At 39.7% G+C, this 26,335-nt stretch overlaps 1 protein-coding gene across 1 annotated transcript in view; it reads right to left on the bottom strand.

Moving 5' to 3' along the window:
- The window catches only part of FBXL17 (F-box and leucine rich repeat protein 17), a 517,577-nt gene that overhangs the window by 478,024 nt on the left and 13,218 nt on the right, over window positions 1-26,335 (bottom strand). Inside the window, exons 2-3 of the mRNA XM_018049987.1 lie at window positions 22,337-22,459; window positions 18,887-19,144 (exon numbers count right to left, since the gene is read on the bottom strand). Of these exons, the coding sequence (XP_017905476.1) occupies window positions 18,887-19,144; window positions 22,337-22,459 (381 nt within the window). The remainder of the gene's footprint in view (window positions 1-18,886; window positions 19,145-22,336; window positions 22,460-26,335) is intronic.

Raw genomic sequence — 26,335 nt, 5'->3', positions numbered from 1 at the left:
CATCCTGAGAAAGAAGGCATGACATCTAGGCAACAGAACATCTCACAGAACAGCGAGAAGAAGAGAACATTAAGAATAACAGGGAAGGTAAGACACTAAGATGACCATTAATGCAAAAGTACACATTCAAGAAGTCCAGACTGTTGTCTGCTCTAAGAAAACAAATTTAACTAAGTATCTATATATAGATACTAAAACAGGAAGGGGGAAGCTGTGGGCTCCATCACTGTTAAGATATAAAAACTAGTAAAGTAAATGAGGACCAAAGGTATTTACACAATTATAAAATGTAAATACTGAATACTTATTTAATCAAAATTAGAACTATGTTGATACTATGAAGGGATAGGAAACAGAAAAGGATAAGTGAGCTAAATCCTCATCTTTCCATAGCAAGGAAACAGCACAGATGTTCTAAAATGAATAAATCAAGAAAACACACACAGAAACAGACAGGAAATGCTTCTCTACTATTGCGTCCTTCCTGTGAACTCTGGTCTAACTCCTGGTCTCTACAAGGATTATGAATTAGCTTACATTAATAAGCTGAATATGTTCAGTTCATCTCTGTTCTTTTGCTCCTTGAGAATAAACTGCCCACAAGGAGCAATCTCCTTCTACATTTGCAGGACACTGCTGATTCAGCCTAGTGAATGATGACTGCGCCCACTGACCAAACTATAGCATTTGCATTAACAGATGTATTCAACTCTATTAGTAAGCAACATTCCCAATCTAGCCTTTCTGTGTATTAAAGCTGGTGTTTTCCCTCTGCCACTATTCCAACGTCTTATTTGTCAATTTATTCAGATACTGAGCAATAAAGAGACCTCAACACTTAGTGCACCAGTCAGGATTAGAACAGAAATCTGAACAGAATCTGGATAAAAGGAGTAACAGGTATCTACAAGACTCTTAGACATCAATGTCTGTGGACAGCTTGGTAGAGTCTCATGTTAAAATAGGTAAGTTATACTGCTGCAAAGGTCCATCTAGTCAAAGCTATGGTTTTTCTAGTAGTTATGTATGGATGTGAGAGTTGGACTGTGAAGAAAGCTGAGTGCCGAAAAATTGATGCTTTTGAACTGTGGTGCTGGAGAAGACTCTTGAGAGTCCCTTGGACTGCAAGGAGATCCAACCAGTCCATCCTAAAGGAAATCAGTCCTGAATATTCATTGGAAGGACTGATGGTGAAGCTGAAACTCCAATACTTTGGCCACCTGATGCGAAGAACTAACTCATTGGAAAAGACCCTGATGCTGGGAGGGATTAGGGGCAGGAGGAGAAGGGGATGACAGAGGATGAGATGGCTGGATGGCATCACCGATGCGATGGACATGAGTGTGGGTAAACTCCGGGAGTTGGTGATGGACAGGGAGGTGTTGGGAGCCAGCGTGAGGAACTCCGCCCATGGCAAAGGCCATGAGGAAGGAAGCTTGGCATACACAAAGGCGTGATCAAGCCTCAGGAAACCCCCTGTTCCCGAGCATCTACCCCCAAAACCAGAGTACTTTACGGGGAGCTCTTCCCCATAACCATTTCTCTCAGAGAAGGAGTTAACTTGCAGCTCCAGTTAATAAAAATTCCTGGGCGTGACAAGAGTGTTTCAACTTACGAACTCTGGAGGTTCTCTGGCCTGCCTGATCAGGCTCGTCCGGCCGCATGTGATTGTTTACAGCCTCCCAACTGTGAGAGGCACAGGATGTTTTAAAACTTTCTAAATACAGACTCTTTTGAGAAGTTAGAAGATTATTAGTACAGTATTAGTAGGTTGATTAGGAATTATATTGGTGAAGGGTTTTTTCATTTGTCCTGCCAATAATTACTGCTAATTCCCTGCCCTGGGTGTGACAAGGATGTCTCAGGTCAAACCTCTCTGCTGACAGACCAGCTTGTGTGACAGCCTCTCAGCCATAAACAGCACAGAGAGTTTGGAGTATTAGCATAGGGCTTTTTTCATTGATGAGTCAATGATTGCCATGAGGCCTCCATATCCTTAGGCACCTGGGAATATATTAATCAATGTATTTGGAATATAGAAAAGGAAATATAGTAGTTTTTTGATGTTAGCAATACTAGACTTTTTGAGTTAATGAATCTTCTCTTTTGTTATAGATCACTGTACTTTGTTATAAATCACTATAAATCACTATGCTATGTAACTTTATCACTATCTTAAGACAAAACAGATCTTAAGGGGAACATTGGTGAAGGGTTTACATTTGTTGAGTCAATACTTGCTGCTAAATCTCCATATTCCTGTCCTTATAATGAATATAACTAGCATATAGGAGAAATAAGTATTAACCTTTAAGATTAATCATGTTAAACCTTAGGTTAAGTAAATTCCTTTCTTGATTGTAACTCACTACACCCTCACCCTATAGGAATGCAACTTTATTTGGAGGGTGGCGCCTAATTTAAGAAAAAATCACCCCTGGAAAAATAAGTTTTCTGGTGAACTGACCAGTATCAGAAAGGGCCATAAAATGTCAGCAGACCTCATGGCTAAAAGATGATGAAACTCATAAGACCTTTGTATAATTTTATATGAAGCACCTGATTGTGACAAGGGTCAGGTCTGCTGACCCCCGCGTGACTCTGTATTCATCCCTATGTATAACGAAAAGGTATATAAACAAACCTGAAAAATAAAGAAATCGGATCAGTTTCTGGAAAGACTGATTCCCCCGTGTCGTTTCTTTCTCGCTCCCCGTTTTCCTGGCTGAATTCCCATCTGAAATGTGGGTACTCACCAAGCCTGCTAATTCTGCCTGGGTTTCTGAGATCGGACCGGGGAGGCCTCAGTGCCTCCTCTCCTTTGGGAGAATGGAAAGACGCCTGTGGCCTACGTAGGTGGTGATTGATATACCATGTAAACCAGTTATTCAGCCTCTTTTCTCCACTAATTCTCCTACTACACTATCTGTTTCTAATCTCCCTCTATATCTGTAATTAAATAAGTTTTTTCCAGGACGCCGACTCCGTCCCCACCTTTGAATCACCCTGGATCCACTGGGGCTGGACCCCGGCAGGGAGGCCTGGTGTGCTGCAGTTGATGGGGGGGGGGGGTCGCAAAGAATCAGACATGACTGAGCGACTGAACTGAACTGAATACTGCTGCAATCTGGAAGAGATGTTTAAACCAATTACATGGTGTTTTGACCTTAGCAAGTAGCTCTGATGGCTTTATCTATAAACAAGTGACTGTGACTTTCCATAGAGCAAACAGCCACATGGGCAGCATACATACATAAGAACCACTGTAATGGTCTCAGCTGATATTAGCAGCACGGGACCCTAATAAGTTACTAGGGAAGAGCGTTTCAAGGGACAATCACCATCATTTAGTCTCACTGAAGAAACTGATTTCTATTTTAGACAGCCTCACTAAACATACCAGGAAAGACCGCACCCGTGTTGGTGTCTATCTGTACTAGTCACTGTAACCCCAAATAAATGTTCTAAAGTTCCAGAAATAAATTTAATCAAGAAGGTAAAAGATCTGTACTCTGAAAACTATAAAACAATGATGAAAGAAACTGAAGATGACACAAATAAATGGACAGATAAACCATTCACGTGGACTAGAAGAATATTGTTAAAATGACTAAACTAACCAAAGTAGTCTACGTATTCAGTGCGATACCAATGGTATTTTTCACAGAACTAAAACAAATAATCATAAAATTTATATGAAACCACAGAAGACTTCAAATAATCAAAACAATCCTTAGAAAAGAGAAAAAAGCTGGAAGCATCACACACTTGATTTCAAACTATACTACAAAGCTACAGTAATCAAAACAGTATGATACTGGCACAAAAGCAGACACAGATCAACGGACAGAACAAGGAGCCCAGAAGTAAACATACACACACACATTCACACCCAGCCTGCCCTTCAGTGCTGTTTGCATCTGACATGCCAGGCACAATCTGAATTCTCATTCTTCACCAAGTAAATGGTCTTAGGTACCAAAGACACAGAACCCCAGTATGTCATTTAGGAGGCTATGAATCTCTATCAATTCAAGTCCAGTATCTGGTTCCCTAGGAAAGGTGCAAGTCGAATGAGCAGTCATAGAAACTCCTCCAACTCTCATGTGTCAAGAGCACCCATCAGTCAGCTCTGAAGGAAAGCATTTAATACAGAGGATGTTGGCACTTAAATGAAGCCACCTATTCATCCATAGTTCACTTTAGCACATGACAGCAGTTAGAACTATAAACAGACTAAATCAATATAAACAGGATTATCCTTGACTTATTCTTTTCCTCTTTATTATAGTCATTTAAGATTATTCACAATTTTGCTCAAGAACCTTGGGTTGTTAGTCACTCAGTCATGTCCAACTCTGTGATCCCATGGATGTAGCCCACTAGGCTCCTCTGTTCACAGAATTCTCCAGACAGGAATACTGGAGTGGGAAGCCATTACTTTCTCCAGGGGGGAGTCTTTTCAACTCAGGGATCAAACCCAGGTCTCCTGAATTGCAGGCAGATTCTTTACCTTCTGAGCACCAGGGAAGCCCTTAGAACTCCAAAGGTACTTTTCAAAATTTTCTCTAAAATACTTGGAGATGATTTTCCCTGAATCTCAAAATTTAACTAAAATTTTGCACACTACCCTTAAGAATTTACGAAAGAGAATATGTTTTAACGAGCTATTTGCTGTTACTGGGTCACTTTTTTAATAAAACAAACGCCTTAGGAAGAGTATAATTCAACAAAGAATCGAGATAACTGAAACCACAACACAGACTGCACTGGGATGAAGTGTGATCAGGTTTCCAAGGTCACAGGAAGGGGTCAAAACCAGTAGCGAAAACATATTCTTAAAACACGAGGCATGCTTTCAGCAGAAGAGGGAATTTGTTCCTTCTTTCCATTACTGCTCTCTCACCACTGTCACTATTACACACAGACAAAAGAAAGCAGCGAAAAACACCCAATCCACATCTCATAGTAACTTCGCCCAACTACACTACATATTCATGTTTGCGAAATCATAAAAATAACAATTTCATAATTTGATTCAGTAGTTTCATCATTGGTAGTAGAGGAACACAAACAATGAGATATCACAGAAAGCAAAGCAAATTTTTCAAACTGCCACTCATCTGACCCACTTTAAGGACTCAAGTTTGAATCTTTTTCCTAGATTTATATTGTTTGACTTTACAAACAGTGAAAACATTATGCAAGTTATAAGCCAGACACAGAAGAGTTAGAAGTGTATGAGTCCACTTACATGAGGTAGCCAGAATAGGTCCTGAAAGTATACAAATTAGAAATCAGAATAGAGTCCATGATGGTTACACAATGTAGTGAACGTACGTAATGCCACTGAATTGCACACTTAAAAGTTGTTAAAATGAAAAACTTGCTAAAATAGTAAATATTATGAAGCATCTACCACAGTAAAAAAAACCCCACCACCACATTGAAAAAACAAATGCTAGTAAAACTTGAGATTAAAAAAAATAATGTCAACAGGAAGTGATGTTTCTTTCCAAACCTGTTTTTTCTAATTATAATTATTTTAACATAATTACAGTATATATTGAATAAACTGACTTAAATGAGAAAGAAAAAGAAAGCTCATGCTATAAAAAGTAGGTTGAATGTTCTACATTCAATGAGAACAAGCCATGAAAACATGACAATACATTAGTTTTCAGTAAGACACTATAAAATTAAAAAATACTGGGAAAATCACAACCTCAAAGAAGCTGCACCCATATTCCTGTACCACTTCAATTCTTACTAAAAACTACAAGTCAGCAGCGCCACATAACTGTTATACTTCAAATAAAATCTATCCATCCATCACACACTCAGTCACGTCTGACTCTTTGCAACCCGATGGACTGCAGCCCACCAGCCTCCTCCGTCCATGAGATTCTCCAGGCAAGAATACTGGAGTGGGCTGCCATTTCCTCCTCCAGGGGATCTTCCCGACCCAGGAATCAAACCTGTGTCCCCAGCATTGCAGGCAAATTCTTTACCACTGAGCCGTGGGTAAATCTATATAAGTAAAACAAAGTAAAACTCTATCTCTAATTCAAGGAAAAGGCCTTGACTCTATATCAAAAGATTCACTAAATGAATCTACAATTATATAGCACTTTTAATTTAAATGTTTATCATACATATTGATTTTGTGATTCTATCATTTAACTGAATTTCAGTTAACTGACCAACTCCCATTCTCAGGCCCGTTAGGTGAGAAGACTTACACTGAATTTTAACAATGCATACCTGTACCTCACTGGGTTGTGGAGTAACACAATTAGAAATGCGCATTGGCACACTGAAGAGCATATGAAAGTACTAAGTAAACATCTTATACATTATAATTACTATCAATGGGTAAAGAAGGAAGCTATTAGAACACTATTCACTAGGATTTATGAGAAGAAAAATTTTCAAAAGTACTATAAATTCCCATGAAGAGGGCTTCCTGAATTATATGAAGCCTCAATACTCCCAGTTACAGATGGAAAATATTTTCTATAGTCATTGAATTGTACATCCCAGCTTAAAATCCTATATATGGTCTCACATGCCAAGATTCAGAAATCAAGCAAAACAGAAAGAGAATATTGGCTCCATAACTTCCCAACTATGTGAACATGGGTAAGTTATTTAACTTTCAAAAGATTCAATTTTTCATCCTGAAATACTTCAGGGCTACTGTGAAGCTTAAAGTGGATAACAAAATATGAAAGCACAAAATACAATGCCTGTCACATAGAAAGCACCCAAAATACATTTACTTCCCATTGTCAACTGTGATGCTAATTTAGAGACAGAATGCTTAAAACACTCTTAAAACTACTTAACTATAAAACATTTTGATAAAGAATGCTTCTCGAGATCTCTATTTTCTCACCCTCACTGTAAGTAACAATCATCATTACAGGGACAAAAAATGAGTGTTTGGCTTCCCAGGTGGCACCGGTTGGTAAAGAATCCACCTGCCAATGCAGGAGACACAGGTACCATTCCTGGGTCGGGGAGATCCCCTGGAGAAGGAGATGGCAATCCATTCCAGTATTCTTGCCTGGAAAACTCATGGAGAGAGGAGTCTGGCAGGCCACAGTCCGTGAGGTCACAAAGAGTCAGACACGATTAAGCAGGCATACAAGGATGCCATGTGCAGAGGGAAGGAAATGAGCTAAATGGGTTGAGTATGAACTCAAGGCACCTCTGGATATGAATGCCAGCCCTATCACTTACTACTTTATCTCAGATAAATTACTAATAGTCTCTCTGTAACAACTTACTCATCTATAAAAATGAAATAATACCAATCTCACAGAGTGGCAGTAAATCAAGAGAGAAATTAAATGTATGAATATACAGTCAGAATGTATGAACAGTGGCTGACACATGGCAGAGCACCGAAGAACTGATGCTTTGGAACTGTGGTCCTGGAGAAGATTCTTGAGAGGCCCTTAGACTACCAGGATATCAAACTTGTGAATCCTAAGATAAATCGATCCTGAATATTCATTGGAAGGACTGATGCTGAAGCTGAAGCTCCAATATGCTGGCCACCGATGCAAAGAGCCCACGCACTGGAAAAGACCCTGATGCTGGAAAGACTGAGGGCAAGAGAAGGGAGCGACAGAGGATGAGATGGCTGGATGGCATCACCGACTCACTGGACATGATTCGGAGTAAACCCCGGGAGATGGTAAAGGACAGGGAGGCCTGGAGTGCCACAGTCCATGGGGTCACAAAGAGTTGGACACAACTGAGTCACTGAACAGCAACACAGAGGTTACATACCTGCTCTTCATTTAACTGACTATCACTAGAGCATGTAGAGTTAGATTAGATGAGACTGAGAGTTTCCTTTATCTCATAGAAATTCAGCATTTCTCTTTCCTTTATTGTGGTAAAATGTATGTAACATAAAGTCGCTCCTTTAACCACGTTTAGGCACACAATTCAGTGGCATTATTTCCATGGTGTTGTGCAGCCATCCCCACTATTCCCAAAACTTTCTCATCCCCTCAGACAGAAACTGCCTACCCATTAAGCAACAAGTACCCATTCCCTGGGCTGCCCCAGCAGCTCAGTGGTAAAGAATCCACCTGTCATGCACTAGATGCAAGTTTGACCCCTGGGTCAGGAAGATCCCCTGGAGGAGGGCATGGCAGCCCACTCTAGTATCCTTGCCTGGAGAATCCCATGGACAGAGGAGCCTGGCAGGCCACAGTCCACAGGGTCACAGAGTTGGACACGACTGAAGCCAACTGAGCACCCATTCTCCACTTCCCCTACCCCATGAAACACTCTACCTGCATCTGTCTCTATGTATTTGCCTCTAGGAGGTAATTTATAGGGCTTCCCTGTTGGCTCAGCAGTAAAGAATCTGCCTGCAAAGCAGGAGACCCAGGAGACCCAGGTTCGATCCCTGGGTTGGGAAGATCCCATGGAGGAGGGCATGGCAATCCACTTCAGTACTCTGGCCTGGAGAATCCCAAGGACAGAGGAGCCTGGCAGGCTACATAGGGTCACACAGTCAGACATGACTGAAGTGACTAAACAGGTAATTTATATAAGTAGAATCTTACAGTATTTGTTCTTTGTGTCCAGTCTATTTAACTTGGCATGTGTTTTCAAAGTTCACTCATACAGTAACAGGTACAGCATTTCATCCCATTAGAAGGCAATGGCACCCTACTCCAGTACTCTTGCCTGGAAAATCCCATGGACGGAGGAGCCTGGAAGGCTGCAGTCCATGGGGTCACTAAGGGTCGGACACAACTGAGTGACTTCACTTTCACTTTCCACTTTCATGCATTGGAGAAGGAAATGGCAACCCACTCCAGTGTTCTTACCTGGAGAATCCCAGGGACGGGGGAGCCTGGTGGGCTGCCATCTATGGGGTCGCACAGAGTCAGACACGACTGGAGTGACTTAGCAGCAGCAGCGTAAGGCCTAATAGTATTTCATCACACATACATACATTTCATTCACTCATTCACCTCAATGGACACTTGGGTTGTTCCTACCCTCTGTCTATTATGAATAATGATAAATGAAAACAAGTAAACAAGGATCTATTCCAGTCACTATGTATTTAGGGAAGAATTACTGGGTCATATGACCAACCTAGATAGCATATTGAAAAGCAGAGACATTACTTTGCCAACAAAGGTCCGTCTAGTCAAGGCTATGGTTTTTCCTGTGGTCATGTATCGATGTCAGAGTTGGATTGTGAAGAAAGCTAAGCACTGAAGAATTGATGCTTTTGAGCTGTGGTGTTGGAGAAGACTCTTGAGGGTCCCTTGGACTGCAAGGAGATCCAACCAGTCCATTCTAAAGGAGATCAGCCATGGGTGTTCTTTGGAAGGAATGATGCTAAAGCTGAAACTCCAGTACTTTGGCCATCTCATGCGAAGAGTTGACTCATTGGGAAAGACTCTGATGCTGGGAGGGATTGGGGGCAGGAGGAGAAGGGGATGACAGAGGATGAGATGGCTGGATGGCATCACTGACTCGATGGACGTGAGTCTGAGTGAATTCCGGGAGCTGGTGATGGACAGGGAGGCCTGGCATGCTGCGATTCATGGGGTCGCAAAGAGTCAGACACGACTGAGCGACTGGACTGACTGAGTGCCTGATGATAGTTCTACATTTAATCTTTTGATGAACCACCAAATTCTTCCACAGCACATGCAACACTGTTTCTGTTCCTGATCTTAGGGGAAAACTGTTTAGCTATTCACCATTGAGTATATCAGCTGCACTTCAGTCACATATCACCTTTATCATGTTGAGAAAGTACCTTTCTATTCCTATTTCATTGTGTGTTTACCAAATGCATTTTCTGTGCCAATTAAGATGATTATATGGGTGCTTCTTCCTTCATTCTGGTAACGCAGTGCATTACACTGACTGATTTTTGTATGTTGAGTCACCCTCCCATTCATGGGATAAATTATGCTCGGTCATAGTATATAATCCTTTTAACATGCTGTTGAATGCTGTTTGCTGTATTTTGTTGAAGATTTCTGCATCTATAGCCATTAAACATATTAGTCTATAGTTGTCTTTTCTTGCAGTGTCTTTGCCTGGCTTTAGAATCAGGGTAATGCTGGCCTCACAGAAACTACCAAGTGTTGCTTTATTTTAAATATTTTGAAAGAGTTTGAGAGACAGATTGGTATTATTTCTTCCTTACCTGTTAGACCAAATTTAACAGGGAAGTCATCTGATTCCAGACTTCGCTTTGTTGAAAGGATTTTTACTTCTGATTAAAACTCCTTACTTGTTACAAATCTGCATTCAGATTTTCTGCTTATCTCTGCATCAGTGTTGTAGCTTGTACATTTCTAGGAGTTTAACCATTTCATCTAGGCTATTCAGTTTTTGTTGTATATAGTTGTTCATAATTTTCTTATATAATCCTTTTTATTTCTATAGTTAGTGGTAATGTCTGCTCTTAAATTTCCCATTTAGTAAGTTGAGTCTTCTTTTTTACTTAGTCAATCTAGTTAAAGGTTTGTCATTTTTGCTGGTATTTTCAAAGATACCGGTTTTGGTTTCATTGATTTTCTCTATAACTTTTCTGCTCTCTAGTTCATTTTTCTGTGCTCTGATCATCATTTCTTTCCTTCTGTTAGCTTTGGATTTAGTTTGGTCTTCTTTTGCAAGTTCCTCCAGGTATTAAATTACGCACTTCAGTATCCTTCCCAGGTTGGACAGAGGAGCTCAGTGGGAGTCCATGGGGTGGTAAAGGGCTGGACGCAACTCAGCAACTGAGCAACCATGCCAAGTGTCCAATTAAGTTCTCCAGGTGTGCAGTTAAGTTACTTATTTCAGATTTTTCTTCTTTTGTAAACATAAACTTTTACAATATAAATCTCTCTGAACACTATTTTTGTTGCCATAATTTTGGTATATTATATTTTCATTTTCATTCAATATATTTTCCAATTTCCCTTGTTGATTTCTTCATTGTCCCATTGGTTGTATAGGAGAATATTATTTACCTTACAGACATTTGTGTATTTTTCAGTTTTCTTTCTGTTATTGATTCTTAAATTCACGTCACTATGGTCAAAAAAGATTCTTGTATGGCTTCAATCTTGCCAAACTTATTAACAGTTGTTTGTGACTGGAGATACGGTCTAACTTTGAGACTATTTCACGCACACTCTTTCGCTGCTAAGTGCAGTCCACTGTCTGCATCCGTCAGCAGATACATGCTGTGACTGGTTCACAGCACTGTGCAAGCCCTCTGGTTTACTGCTGATCTTTTTCTGGTTGTTCTCTCCATTACTGAAAGCAGGGTATTAACATCTCCAACTATTAACGTGAAACTGTCTTTTCCTCCCTTAAAGTCTTTATATATTTAGGAGCATTTTTCCTTTATATATTTAGGAGCTGTGTTGTTTGGGTCATATGCTTGTAACTGATGTATCTTTCTGATGAATTGACATTTTTATCAATCTGTAATGACCTTCATTGCTTCCTATAACCTTTTTACTTAAAATTTTTTTTCATAATAATACAGATCCTCAATTTACAATAGACTTAATTCCTGAAAAACCTGTAAGTTGAAAATATCCTAAGTCAAAAATGCACTAATACACTAATCAACTGAACACCACAGGAGAGCCTAGCCTACCATAAACAGGCTCAGAAGACTTATATCAGCCTATAGGTGGGCAAAACCCCCTCACATGAAGCCTACTTTATAACAAAGCCTATAGTTGGGCAAAACCCCCTCACATGAAGCCTACTTTATAACAAAGTGTTGAGCACCTTGTATAATTTCACCAAAAGTGAGAGAGAGAACCGCAGTACGGGTACAGAGTGGCTGTCGTTGTGACAGCTGTCCACCCTCATGACTGTGTGCCTGACTGGGAGCCTCAGCCCACTGGCACCGCCCAGAAACCTTAGTGTCGTATCCCAGGAAAAGACGAAAGTTCAAAATCTGAAGTGCAGCGCCTATTGAACACCATCATAAAGTCAAAAAATTATTCAGGCAAAACACCATAAGTTGAGGAGCACTACAGCTTCCTTGGTTACTAGAGTTCGAGTGGAATAATTCTTTCCATTTTTGTTAACTTTCAACCTCATTGTGTCAATATCTAAAAGGGATGTTTTTTGGACTTTATATGCATGGTTGATTTTTTTTTTATTCTGCCAATCTTTGCCCTTTAATTAGAGAACTTAATCCAATTATAATCAAAGTAAGTTCTGCAGTCATGAAATTAAAAGATGCCTGCTCCTTGCAAGGAAAGCTATGACAGACCTAGACAGCTTATTACAAAGCAGAGATATCACTTTGCCAACAAAGGTCCATATAGTCAAAGCTATGTTTTTTCCAGAAGTCATGTATGGATGTGAGAGCTGGACCATAAAGAAAGCTGATTATCCTAATTTTCCAAAGAAATTCTCTCCTTGGCTTTTTCCTCTCAGGCCTTGTGTGATCCAGTGCATGATTCAGCCATAATCTTCTGTCCCAACGACTGCAGATTTTTGTATTTGCTTACCATACCCACCCTGAATGTATTTTGAATTAGGTGAAACAAACATGAGCATCATACATGAGTCCTTTAAGAAGCTCCCAAGCGGGTCAGAACACACACACACAGTGGACTGTGAATAAAGTCTGCTCTGCTCCCTGTGGAACCAGGGACATACACTGGGAGCTCAGGCTATTTCTTCGGTGCTGCTGCCAAGCCGGGGAAGGGAGGAGGCGCAGACAAGCAAAGCGTCGCAGAGCTTTGTCGCTGTCTTTAAACTGCCTTTCCCTGCCAGCGTTCACTCTGCTGTCAAACACTGTTTTTCTGAATTCTGGCAAAGTTGGTTGTGATGATTTCTGTTTGTTTTCAAACGTTTCTGTGGAGGAATGGGGTTTGGGAGCTGTCCACTCCATCATTCTGCTGATCTTACTTTACATATTCATTTTTAAAGGCCTAAAAACCCGTAATAGAGCAAGACCCAAATTTACCAACACAACATCTATTATCTTGTACATTTTAATCTAGGAGATGCCTTCAGTGACTATCTCCAGAATTTCTACAGAGATCCATTAACTAGATTGAGGGGTTAAACTGTTGTAATCAAATACGAGCAGTCACATAAAATATTAACTTAACGGATACAATTTCTTAGATTTCTTTGAATACTTTCACTACTCTGCTGTCTCCTGTTTGTTTGCTGTGACGTGCTAGATGGGAGTAAAATACTAGAAAAACATACACGGCCTACTATTCTTAATTAAATAGCTCTTTTCCCCCCTAAATATGTGATTTTAGTTTTACAAGATACATATAAATAATAGAAATATGGCAATGATAATTTTAATAGAAATAAGAATATCAGGATTTCAAGGTGGTATTTCACAAAGAACAGAGAATACGGCAAAAAAAAGCTTATCAGGTATTTCACCAAAAGTTTAAGAAATATTGTGAGGTGAATGCAATACTTAATATATTAAATTTTAGACCCATTACAACTCCAAACTAAAATGATTTACATCACTGCTTTTATAAACTTAAGTCAAAAAATACATTCAAACAGATGGAGAGATACACAGTTACTTGGATCGGAAAAACCAATATTGTGAAAATGACTATAGTGCCCAAAGCAATCTACAGATTCAAGGCAATCCCTATCAAACTACCAATGGTATTTTTTCACAGAACCAGAAAAAAAATAATTTCACAATTTGTATAGAACACAAAAGGCCCCTAATAGCCAAAACAATCTTGAGAAAGAAAACAGGAGCTGGAGGAATTAATCTTCCTGGCTTCCCACGTGGCTCAGTGGTAAAGAACCTTGCCTGCCAATGCAGGAGATGCAAGAGACGCAGGTTTGATCTCTGGGTCCGGAAGATCTCCTAGAAAAGGAAATGGCAATCCACTCCAGCACTCCTGCCTAGAAAACTCCATGGACAGAGGGCCATGGCAGGCTACAGTCCATGGGGTCACACAGAGCTGGACACGACTGACCACACAGCACGACTTCAACTATACCTCAAAGATACAGTCATCTAGACAGTGCAGCACTGTCACAAAAACAGACACGAAGAGCAATGTGACAAGACAGAAAGCCCGGAGATAAGCTACACCCCCACGGGCACCTTACCTTTGACAAAGGAGGAATATACAATGGAGAATACAGTAAGAATATATAATGCAAGAATATACAAAGGAGAAAAGACACCCTCTTCAATAAGTAGGGCTGGGAAAACTGGACACAGCATATAAAAAAATGAAACGAGAACAACTCCTAACACTATACACAAAAACAAACTCAAAATGGATGAAAGGCTTAAATATAAGTTCAGAAACTATAAGCTCTTAGAGGAAAACATAGGCAGTATACTGCTTGACATAAACCACAGCAAGATCCTCTATGACCCACCTCCTATTTATAGAAATAAAAACAAAAATAAACAAGTAGGATCTAATTAAACTTAAAAGCTTTTACAAAGCAAAGGAAACTATAGACAAGTTAAAAAAATAACCCTCAGGATGGGAGAAAATAACAGCAAATTAAACAACTGACAAAGGGTTAATCTCCAAAATTTACAAGCAGCTCAGGCAGCACTGGGAAAAACAAACAACCCAATCAAAAAGTGGGCAAAAAACCTAAACAGACGTTATTCAAAGACATACGGATGGCTAATAAACACATGAAAAGATGCTCAACATCACTCAGTATTAGAGAACTGTGAATCAAAACTACAATGAGGTATCACCTCACACAGGTCAGAATGGCCATCATCAGAAAATCTACAAACATAAATACTAAAGAGGGTGTGTGCTCTTGCATTGTTGGTGGGAATGCAAACTGATGGAGAAGAGTACGGAGATTCCTTAAAACACTAGGAATAAAACTACCATATGACCCAACAGTCCCACTACTGGGCACATACCCTGAGGAAACCATAACTGAGAGAGACACATGTACCCCAGTGTTCACTGCAGCACTGTTTACAACAGCCAGGACATGAGAGCAACCCAGATGCCCACCAGCAGATGAATGCAGAACAGGCGGAGGCACAGACACACCTGGAATAGTGCTCAGCCACCAGGCTGGAGTCAGTTCGAATGAGGTGGATGAACCGAGAGCCAATTATACAGAGTGAAGCAAGTCAGAAAGAGAAAAACAGATGTCACAGATTAACACATATATATGGAATCTAGAGAGATGGTACTGATGACCCTAGTCGCAGGGCAGCAATGGAGGCAGACACGGAGAACAGACTTGTGGACACAGCAGGGGAAGGGGCAGGTGTGAGGACTTCAGAGAGAAGATGGGAACACATACCCTACCGTGTGTGAGACAGCCAGCCGGCGGAGGCTGATGTATCATGTAAGGAGCCCAAACTCGGTGTTTCACAGACAGCCCAGAGGCGTGGGACAGGGTGGGAGGCAGGTTCAAGACTGAGGGGACATATGTACATGTTGATGTATGGCAGAAACTAACATAATATTGTAAAGCAATTATCCTCTAATTAAAAATAATTTTTTTAAGAAACACATTCATATGGTATTTGCTAAAGTCAACTAAAATTATAGTAGTTATGATGAAAATATATTTTTAAAGATATTATCAATAAAATACATGTATACCATTCTAAAACATTTGTCAGTTTTTACTAACAGGAAAATATTCCTAAAACTTTTTAACTTGATCTGTAGAATAAACAGTTTAATTGCTATGCTTATGAGTAGAAAAGAAAATACCAGGAAAATTCATCAATTATGAAAGTTCCATCCTAGGCCTTTGAAACTTTATTATACATTTTTAAGTTGTTAATTCACTAAAACTGTAATACACTCCACAGCAGAGCTTATCAAATACCAATGAGAAATTAATTTACTGAGGGAATCAAGATCAATATTTATTCAACATAATAGTATAGAACAGAAAATTGCTTCATGAAACTTTTACTTGTATTTTATGTATACATGAAAAGCCATTCTCTACTATACTACTCCACAACACTATTTCATCAGAACAAAGAGGCTAAAAGGGGACATACACCCCCCACGTTAGCACAGTCTTAAGCACAGGAAAGGATTTCTCACTGAACTGCAGTGAGGTTCAGATGCAATTACTTTGAAAAATTACTTGGGATGAACAGAAACTCAGAGAACAGATTCATATACACAGCGGCAGGGGGTGGGGAGTGAGCAGGAGAGGCTGAGAGAATTGAGAGAGCAGTACTGAAATGCATACATTTATCACATGTAAACAGACAGCTAATAGAAAGGTGCTGTATAATGCAGGGAGCTCAGCCCAGCACTCTGTGACAACCCAGAGGGGTGGGATGGGTTGGGAAGCGGGAGGGAGGTTCAAGACAGGGGGAACACATATGTATACCCATGGCTGATTCACACTGATGTACGGCAGAAACTAACGCAGCCCTGTAAAGCAATTATCTGCATACTAAAAATAATTTTTAAAAATATTGAAAATTGAAATACTGAAAATATTGAGAATATTGAAAATTGAAAATATTGATTTTTTTTAAAGAAAAATATATAAATTTTTTTTAATTAGGATGAAAAAGATTTAAACTATTTTATTACTTTTATCAGGTTATTTCTTCATATATAACTAATTCATAATTCAGAAACCATAAAAATCTGAAGCAAACTTCTAATCAGTCATAAATTTTCAGGTTTCAAAACACATCACATTCTAGGAAAGATTTACATAATTAGTCTCAAAGCTGTAAACATTAGATAAATTCATACCACTTAAGTAGCATATTAAATCTTGCTCCTTAAAGAACTCTTTAGTTTCCCTCTATTTCAACCATAAATATGACTTTACTCTACTGTAAGGTATGCACCATGGCACTCTGCTCAGCTGGAACCTATTTGTGTTACATCAGATTTAAATATATAACAAATTTAATCCATTTCTTAATAAATACATAGACTTTTTAAAATGTTTTACTACAAAGTATAATTTGCTGAGAAATTTCTAATCACAAAAAAATCACATCATGTCTACAAAATTTATAGTTTACCCTAAAGATTATTTCAATAGACTTAACTGTGTAAAATGCTTTGCTAGTGAGTAATCCTGTAGATAGCAGAAACTGTTACTGCACAATTAGTCTTTGCAGACAAATGAATGAATGAATGAATGAATTCGCTCAGTCGAGTCCGACTCTTTGCGACCCTGTGGACTGTAGCCCGCCAGGCTCCTCTATCCATGGGATTCTCCAGACAAGAATACTAGAGTGGGTTCCCATTTCCTCCTCCAGGAGATCTTCCTGACCCAGGGTTCGAACCCGGGTCTCTGGCCTTGTAGGGCAGACGCTTTACTGTCTGAGCCACCAGGGAACTGAAGCATTCGTAATGTGTAAATTGGATTGACAAACCCAGTTCTATTTAGGACAGACTTTCCAAATTTCTTCTAGTACTGAGTTTTCAGTTAATCCATATATAATGTCTAAATTTAGGGATATACATGTTATTTCTGGTTTCATCTGAGATGAGACTTAAATCTAGGACTTCACTGATATTCTGCTTTTACTAGGAAGTACTGGGACTACATCTCAATTCTGAATTTAAAAAACTGTTCTGACAAAGTTCTTAAACGGAATTATTAATAATTGATTCTTTTTTTCAACAAATGCTTGCCAAGGGCACTGTGTGTCGAGTGGTAAATGTGCATAGCTTCTGCCCTCATGGAGAGGCTCCCTTATTTGAGGTCTAGGAGAGTACAGTCGATTGGCATGGAAAACCAGAAAGATAATAAGGCGGCAGGGCTTCAGGGAACCCAGGCTTTCGGTCCCAGGTCCACTGTCTGCCGAACATTAGCCAAGTTTCTTAATCTCTCTAAGACTTAATCTCTTCCTTTACAAAATGAAAATTAAACAAAAAGTTCAATATCAACAACTCCCACAAAGTTACTTCAAGGGCTAAATATAAAAACACAAAAAGTGACCAGTACATTAGTGGTAATATTACTAAATACTCAAAACATTCACAAATTCAGGGACTGGCACATAGAATCCATTCAATATTCACCCTGAGACAAGAAACTTTAAACACCATTTCCAAAGAAAGTGAATCAACTAGAAAATACACGATACTGTATTTAAACCCAACTACTGTGCCTAATATAGGCAGTTACCATCTTTTTCTTCATTTTATACTCCTTAAGGTGGAGCTGCATTTAAAAGATATTTTAAAATATGTAAGCATTTCACCTAGTAACATAAGAGAGGAATTAATAGTTAATTTTTAAAAGCTCATGCTAACCCAAACTGCATACTGTTGTTACATAAAGCAAGTGAAAGTTGCTCAGTCGTGTCCGACTCTTGGTGACCCCGTGGACTATACAGTCCATGGAATTCTACAGGCCTGAATACTGGAGCAGGTAGCTGTTCCCTTCTCCAAGGGATCTTCTCAACCCAGGGATCAAACCCAGGTCTCCCACATTGCAGGCGGATTCTTTACCAGCTGAGCTACAAGGGAAGCTCAAGAATACTGGAGTGGACAGGCTATCCCTTCTCCAGAGGATATTCCCGACCCAGGAACTGAACCAGGGTCTCCTGCATTGCAGGTGGATTCTTTAACAACTGAGCTATCAGGGAAGTTCCTACATAGAGCAAAATTTAGTACAAAATTTGAGTAACAAAAGAATACAGAAATAAAATGGCTGGTCAAAAAAGTTCAAGCACTCATTAAAACACCCAAAGAAGTTAATTTGTCCATTACAGCCACAGCACTCTAGTTCATGAACCCAAATATTCATGGATACATTAAAAAATGACTTATTCTCTGAGTATTACTTTTAACATAAAAATCTTTCAAAGTGACACTGCAAAAAAACACATTAATACATGCAAAACCATCTTATAGATTCTAAAATTTACCTGTTTGAGTCCTTCATCAGTCAGTTTGTCCTGGTTGCCTACATGAACTTTCTGAAGTAAAGGACAGTGAGAGGCAACTGCAATAATAGAGGTGTCAGAAAGCTGTTTACACCTGTAAGCTGTATACCTAAGAAGTCCAGGACATTTAAATGCTAGAACACATACGCCAGTATCAGACATACTGCGACAATCAGAAATGTTGATTTCAATTATATTTTGACTTCTTGATGCAATTTTTTCCAATAATTCATCAGTGACCTATGAGAGGGGGAAAAAAAGCAATAAATTTAAAACTTTGCTAAAAACGGAAACTTACTTTCTATTCTTTCATTAATTTTTTTCTAATATATAACAATTAGATTATAGCATGAAAACCATAATCGAAAAGCTTCTTAATATTAAAGCATAATAAGAACTATCATATAACTTTAAAAGTATATTTGGTCTTTTGTCTCCAGTTTCTGGAACAGAGCTCCTAAAGTCCTAGGAATTTCCTGAGTGATGGGAACGTCTTTTGTTTTCTTTAGTTAGCCCCTTGTGACCATGCCTGAGTTTACACTAATGAAATGACCTAAGTTGGGGCCCCTAGAGAGCTTTAGGATGGGCGCTGGTCACAAGAAAGACCAGACACCATATAATTAGAGTACGGAAACTTCCAGTCCCATCCTCTGAGTTTCTGGGAAGAGAGGACAGCCAAAGATAGGTGATAAAAACTCTTGAACAATGAGATCTGGAGGGCTTCTGAGTTGGTGAATATTAAAGTGCTGTGAGGGTGATATGCCTTTAGAGGACAGGGAAGCTCCATACCCTCTCCCTGAAATCTTGCCCCTGGCATCTTTTCCATTTGTTTGGTCTTGGGTTATATCCTCTACACTAAAAGAGTAAACATTAGTATTTTCCTGAGTTCTGATCACTCTAGCAAATTATCACCTTGAGCAGGGGACATGGGGAACTTCTAGTTTTAAAAATGGTCAGTTAGAAGTATAGGTGGCTCCAGACTTCCATGGTGGCTCAGATGGTAAAGCATCTGCCTACAATGCGGGAGACCCAGGTTCGATCCCTGGGTCAAGAAGATCCTCTGGAGAAGGGGATGGCAACCCACTCCAGTACTCTTGCCTGGAAAATATCATGGACGGAGGAGTGTGGTAGGCTACAGTCCATGGGATTGCAAAGAGTCGGACACAACTGACTGACTTCACTTTCAGGACTTGTGGCAGGTACATTGAGCAGGGACAGGCATGGGACTGAGCCCGTAAACTGTAAGGTCTACACTGACTCCAGGAGTTAGGGTCAGAATTGAACTGAATTGGTGAAAAAGTTGGCTTAAAGCTCAACATTCAGAAAATGAAGATCATGGCATCCCGTCTCATCACTTCATGGGAAATAGATGGGGAAACAGTGGAAACAGTGTCAGACTTTATTTTGGGGGGCTCCAAAATCACTGCAGAGGGTGACTGCAGCCATGAAATTAAAAGATGCTTATTCCTTGGAAGGAAAGTTATGACCAACCTAGATAGCATATTCAAAAGCAGAGACATTACTTTGCCGACTAAGGTCCGTCTAGTCAAGGCTATGGTTTTTCCTATGGTCATGTATGGATGTGAGAGTTGGACTGTGAAGAAGGCTGAGCACTGAAGAATTGATTCTTTTGAACTGTGGTGTTGGAGAAGAGTCTTGAGAGTCCCTTGGACTGCAAGGAGATCCAACCAGTCCATTCTGAAGGAGATCAGCCATGGGTGTTCTTTGGAAGGAATGATGCTAAAGCTGAAACTCCAGTACTTTGGCCACCTCATGCGAAGAGTTGACTCACTGGAAAAGACTCTGATGCTGGGAGGGATTGGGGGCAGGAGGAGAACCGGACGACCAAGGATGAGATGGCTGGATGGCATCACTGACTCGATGGACGTGAGTCTGAGTGAACTCCAGGAGTTGGTGATGAACAGGGAGGCCTGGTGTGCTGCGATTCATGGGGTCGCAAAGAGTCGGACACGACTGAGCGACTGAACTGAACTGAAAGTTAGAAAGGAAGAAGAAAAGAATCGGGGCATGTTGAGGAGTACAAGGAGTAAGAACCAAGGCTGAAACCAGCTTTGTTTCTACTTGTTGGAAACAGTGTGCCTCTTTCTCTATTTTCTTTTCTTTTGTTTTCAAACCTCCAAACCTAACTACCAGGAGAGGAGAAAAGCTATTAGTCTGAGTTTGTAACAAATAGCTGGGATATTCAAGACTAAGGAAGTTAAAACCCAATGGATTCACATTACCGCTCTCTACACTCTCAGCCACAACTAAGTATTCACCATTCCCCCGGGATACAAACTTCATGAACTCAGGCAGGTAAACACTGTATAACTGTCTTACCCTTACCAATAAGGCAGGAAAACAAAAAGGAAACTTAAAAACAAATGCTCAGGAAGTTGTTTATTTTTTTTTCAGGGCATGTGTTATAAACAGACACACAGGCTACCCATGGTATGCTGGAGTTGGCTTGTACCAAATCAGGCAGTCTAGAGTATGTATCCCTTTCCACATCAGCGATAGCATCACATTCTGTGACATCACACTTTTAGCTTGAAATTGGTCATGGTGAGAGTATCTGTACCACAAAAACTGGAAAATGTAACAAATCGGGGCTTTTTCTTTGTTTATTTGTTTTTGGAAGCCAGCTGTTAAAACATTCACCAGTGCATCCCTACTAACAAGATCATGGATGGTTTCGAGCAGGTGTAGTACTCCAATAAAATCATATTTTCAAGTACTGACAACCAAGGAAGAATTTAACAAGTCCAACCAACTGTCTGTACTAAGGCAATATAAAGTACTTTCTTTCTTAAATGACACCACCATATAAACATAATGGGCAGCTGGGCAAAGGGGAGGATTGGAAAAGTCATCAAAGTGAAAATTAAAACAAAGTAAGTTATCTTATTCCATTTTGCTTCCATTTCTTCACACAAAATAACATTATAGGAATACTATTATCAAAAGTATAATAATTATTATATTAATAGGGATAATGATAGTAAGGTTGTGTATCAAATGAATATACATAAAACTCACAGAACAGTACATACATGGCAAGTCAGCAGTACTATTTAGGTGTTTGCCATCTCTGTCTATTAATTCTCTCTCCAAAAAATGAAAAGTTTAGTAACTTTTCAAATGTAGTAGAAAAAAATAATAATATGGTGGGGGAAACAAAGAGGACCACAACAAAAAGGATTCAGAAGCAACCCCAAATTGCCAATCCAAACTAAAAGATATATCTATCACAGAAATCTAGCTTCAACTTGAATTTGAAAAAAAAATAAATTATTAAAGCCCAGAATTACAGATTTTAGTCATTTGAACTATTCTGAAAAACTACAGTGTGAAAGAAGTGATTTCTAAGAAGAAAAAAGATATTTTTTGAGTAGGTCAAATTGAGTGTTTTTCTAGTATCAGAATCCATACCTGCTGACGACTACTAAGATCCAGCTGCTTCCAAAACTGGAAATCTAAACAAAGGTCACGCCAGTACTTGCAAACCAATGATGCAGAAAGGCAACGTTCATCCAGAGATAAATTGGAAAATATCTGTGAATAAAAAAGGAACCACATTATATGTGTTAAACATTTTAAAGGCAATAAAAGTTTTTACCAGTTAGAAAACATTAATCTTTTTTAAAAAGTGTATCCCTCGTATCAAGGACTGATCACAGCAAGGGAGCTGCTCCACTACATAAGAAACCCCGAGCACACTGTCTGTAAATGGCTGAGCACCAGGTTCCCCACAAATGTGTGCTGTGTGACCCCACAAAAATGTGGGTGAGGGGGCAGCCATCCTCCAGCCATGAAAAGTTACTTTTTTAAAGCAGAAAACCATTCTAGTACCAGTGCCCATTACTGAAAGAGTCACTATTACGGACTGTCCTAAAGAGGAAGCGTGACATGCAGTAGCTAAGGTCACAGCCGAGAAAGGAAAAAAGGACACTCAGTCTACTAAAACCATGAATACAAAGAGATATTATTACCAACCTTACAGAAAAAGAAAGGATTATAGGGGAGTATTATCAACAATTGTATGCCAACAAATTAGATAATCTAAACGAAACAAACTTCTAGATATATACAAACTACAAAAAACTGATTCAAGAAGAAATAGAAAATTTCAGTAGACCTAGAATAAGAGAAAATGTTGAGTCATTAATCAAAAACTTCCAACGAAGAAAGGCCAAGGACGAGACGGCCCTAACAGTGATACATTTAAAGCACAAACAGAAATCCTTCCTAGATGACTCCCAAAACTGAAGTTTAAGGGAACTCTTGCTAACTCTATGAGGTTAGCATTACTCTGACACTAAAGTCAAAGACATCACAAGAAAACTATACACCAATGTCTCCTACCAATTTAAATGCAAAAAATCCTTAAAAAGCCTACTTGGCCCTTGGACAGCGTAGGGATTGGGATGCTGACCCTTCATGCAGTTGAAATCCAAGTGTAACTTCATAGTCGGCCCTCCCTATGTGCAATTCACCACCCATAGATTGAACCAGCCAAGGACCACATACTATCGCAGTGCTTACTGTCGAAAAGAAACCTGCGTGTAAGACCTGCATAGTTCAAATCCATGCTGTTCAAGAGTCAACCATATCACCAAAGTAAGTCAAGCAGCGTATTAGAAGGATCATATACCACAGTCAAGTGGTACTTATCCCAAGAATACAAAAATGGTTCAACAGGCAAAAATGAATCCATTTAAGACACCACATTAATAAAATAAAGGTTTAGAAAACTCAATCATTTCAATTAATGTAGAAAAAGCATTTGACAAAATGCAATACCCTTTCTTGGCAAAAATACTCAGGAAACTAGGAATGAAGGGAACTTCCTTAATGTGATAGACGGCATGTGTAAAAATCCTGCGATTATTATTATACTTAATAGTGAAAGACTGAATACTTTCCCCTGAGATGAGGAACAAGACAAAGATTTCTGCTGTCTCCACTTCTACTCAACCCTGTACTAGAGATTCTGGCCTGGGCAATTACATTAGGAAAAGAATTAAAGGGCATTCGGATTAGGGTCATGGTGGAGAGGTCTGACAGAGTGTGGTCCACTGGAGAAGGGAATGGCAAGACACTTCAGTATTCTTGCCTTGAGAACCCCATGAACAGTACAAAAAGGCAAAATGATAAGATACTGAATGAGGAACTCCCCAGGTCAGTAGGTGCCCAATATGCTACTGGAGATCAGTGGAGAAATAACTCCAGAAAGAATGAAAGGATGGAGCCAAAGCAAAAACAACACCCAGCTGTGGATGTGACTGGTGATAGAAACAAAGTCCGATGCTGTAAAGAGCAATATTGCATAGGAACCTGGAATGTCAGGTCCATGAATCAAGGCAAATCAGAAGTGGTCAAACAAGAGATGGCAAGAGTGAACGTCAACATTCTAGGAATCAGCAAACTAAAATGGACTGGAATGGGTGAATTTAACTCAGATGACCATTACATCTTCTTCTGTGGGCACGAATCCCTCAGAAGAAATGGAGTAGCCATCATGGTCAACAAAAGAGTCTGAAATGCAGTACTTGGATGCAATCTCAAAAGCAACAGAATGATCTCTGTTCGTTTCCAAGGAAAACCATTCAATATCACCGTAATCCAAGTCTATGCCCCAACCAGTAACACTGTAGAAGCTGAAGTTGAACGGTTCTATGAAGACCTACAAGACCTTGTAGAAATAACACCCAAAAAAGATGTCCTTTTCATTATAGGGGACTGGAATGCAAAAGTAGGAAGTCAAGAAACACCTGGAGTAACAGGCAAATTTGGCCTTGGAATGCGGAATGAAGCAGGGCAAAGACTAATAGAGTTTTGCCAAGAAAATGCACTGGTCATAGCAAACACCCTCTTCCAACAACACAAGAGAAGACTCTACACATGGACATCACCAGATGGTCAACACCGAAATCAGACTGATTATATTCTTTGCAGCCAAAGACGGAGAAGCTCTATACAGTCAGCAAAAACAAGACCAGGAGCTGACTGTGGCTCAGATCATGAACTCCTTATTGCCAAATTCAGACTCAAATTGAAGAAAGTAGGGAAAACCGCTAGACCATTCAGGTATGACCTAAATCAAATCCCTTATGATTATACAGTGGAAGTGAGAAACAGATTTAAGGGTCTAGATCTGATAGATAGAGTGCCTGATGAACTATGGAATGAGGTTCATGACATTCTACAGGAGACAGGGATCAAGACCATCCCCATGGAAAAGAAATGCCAAAAAGCAAAATGGCTGTCTGGGGAGGCCTTACATAGCTGTGAAAAGAAGAGAAGCGAAAAGCCAAGGAGAAAAGGAAAGATATAAGCATCTGAATGCAGAGTTCCAAAGAACAGCAAGAAGAGATAAGAAAGCCTTCTTCAGCGGTCAATGCCAAGAAATAGAGGAAAACAACAGAATGGGAAAGACTAGAGATCTCTTTTACAAAATTAGAGATACCAAGGGAACACTTCATGCAAAGATGGGCTCGATAAAGGACAGAAATGGTATGGACCTGACAGAAGCAGAAGATATTAGGAAGAGGTGGCAAGAATACACAGAAGAACTGTACAAAAAAGAGCTTCACAACCCAGATAATCACGATGGTGTGATCACTCATCTAGAGACAGACATCTTGGAATGTGAAGTCAAATGGGCCTTAGAAAGCGTCACTACGAACAAAGCTAGTGGAAGTGATGGAATTCCAGTGGATCTATTTCAAATCCTGAAAGATGATGCTGTGAAAGTGCTGCACTCAATATGCCAGCAAATTTGGAAAACTCAGCAGTGGCCACAGGACTGAAAAAGATCAGTTTTCATTCCAATTCCAAAGAAAGGCAATGCCAAAGAATGCTCAAACTACCACACAATTGAACTCACCTCACACGCTAGTCAAGTAATGCTCAAAATTCTCCAAGACAGGTTTCAACAATATGTGAACCGTGAACTTCCTGATGTTCAAGCTGGTTTTAGAAAAGGCAGAGGAACCAGAGATCAAATTGCCAACATCCACTGGATCATGCAAAAAGCAAGAGAGTTCCAGAAAAACATCTATTTCTGCTTTATTGACTATGCCAAAGCCTTTGACTGTGTGGATCACAATAAACTATGGAAAATTCTGAGAGAGATGGGAATACCAGACCACCTGACCTGCCTCTTGAGAAATCTGTATGCAGGTCAGGAAGCAACAGTTAGAACTGGACATGGAACAACAGACTGGTTCCAAATAGGGAAAGGAGTGCATCAAGGCTGTATATTGTCACCCTGCTTATTTAACTTCTATCCCAGAGTACATCATGAGAAACGCTGGTCTGGAAGAAACACAAGCTGGAATCAAGATATCTGGGAGAAATATCAATAATCTCAGATATGCAGATGACACCACCCTTATGGCAGAAAGTGAAGAGGAACTCAAAAGCCTC

The sequence above is a fragment of the Capra hircus genome, chromosome 7 (genome assembly GCF_001704415.2).
Source record: "Capra hircus breed San Clemente chromosome 7, ASM170441v1, whole genome shotgun sequence".
In the NCBI taxonomy this organism is placed as follows: Eukaryota; Metazoa; Chordata; class Mammalia; order Artiodactyla; family Bovidae; genus Capra; species Capra hircus.
The sequence above is the reverse complement of the archived record's forward strand: the minus strand, read 5'-3'. Positions and strand labels throughout refer to the sequence as shown.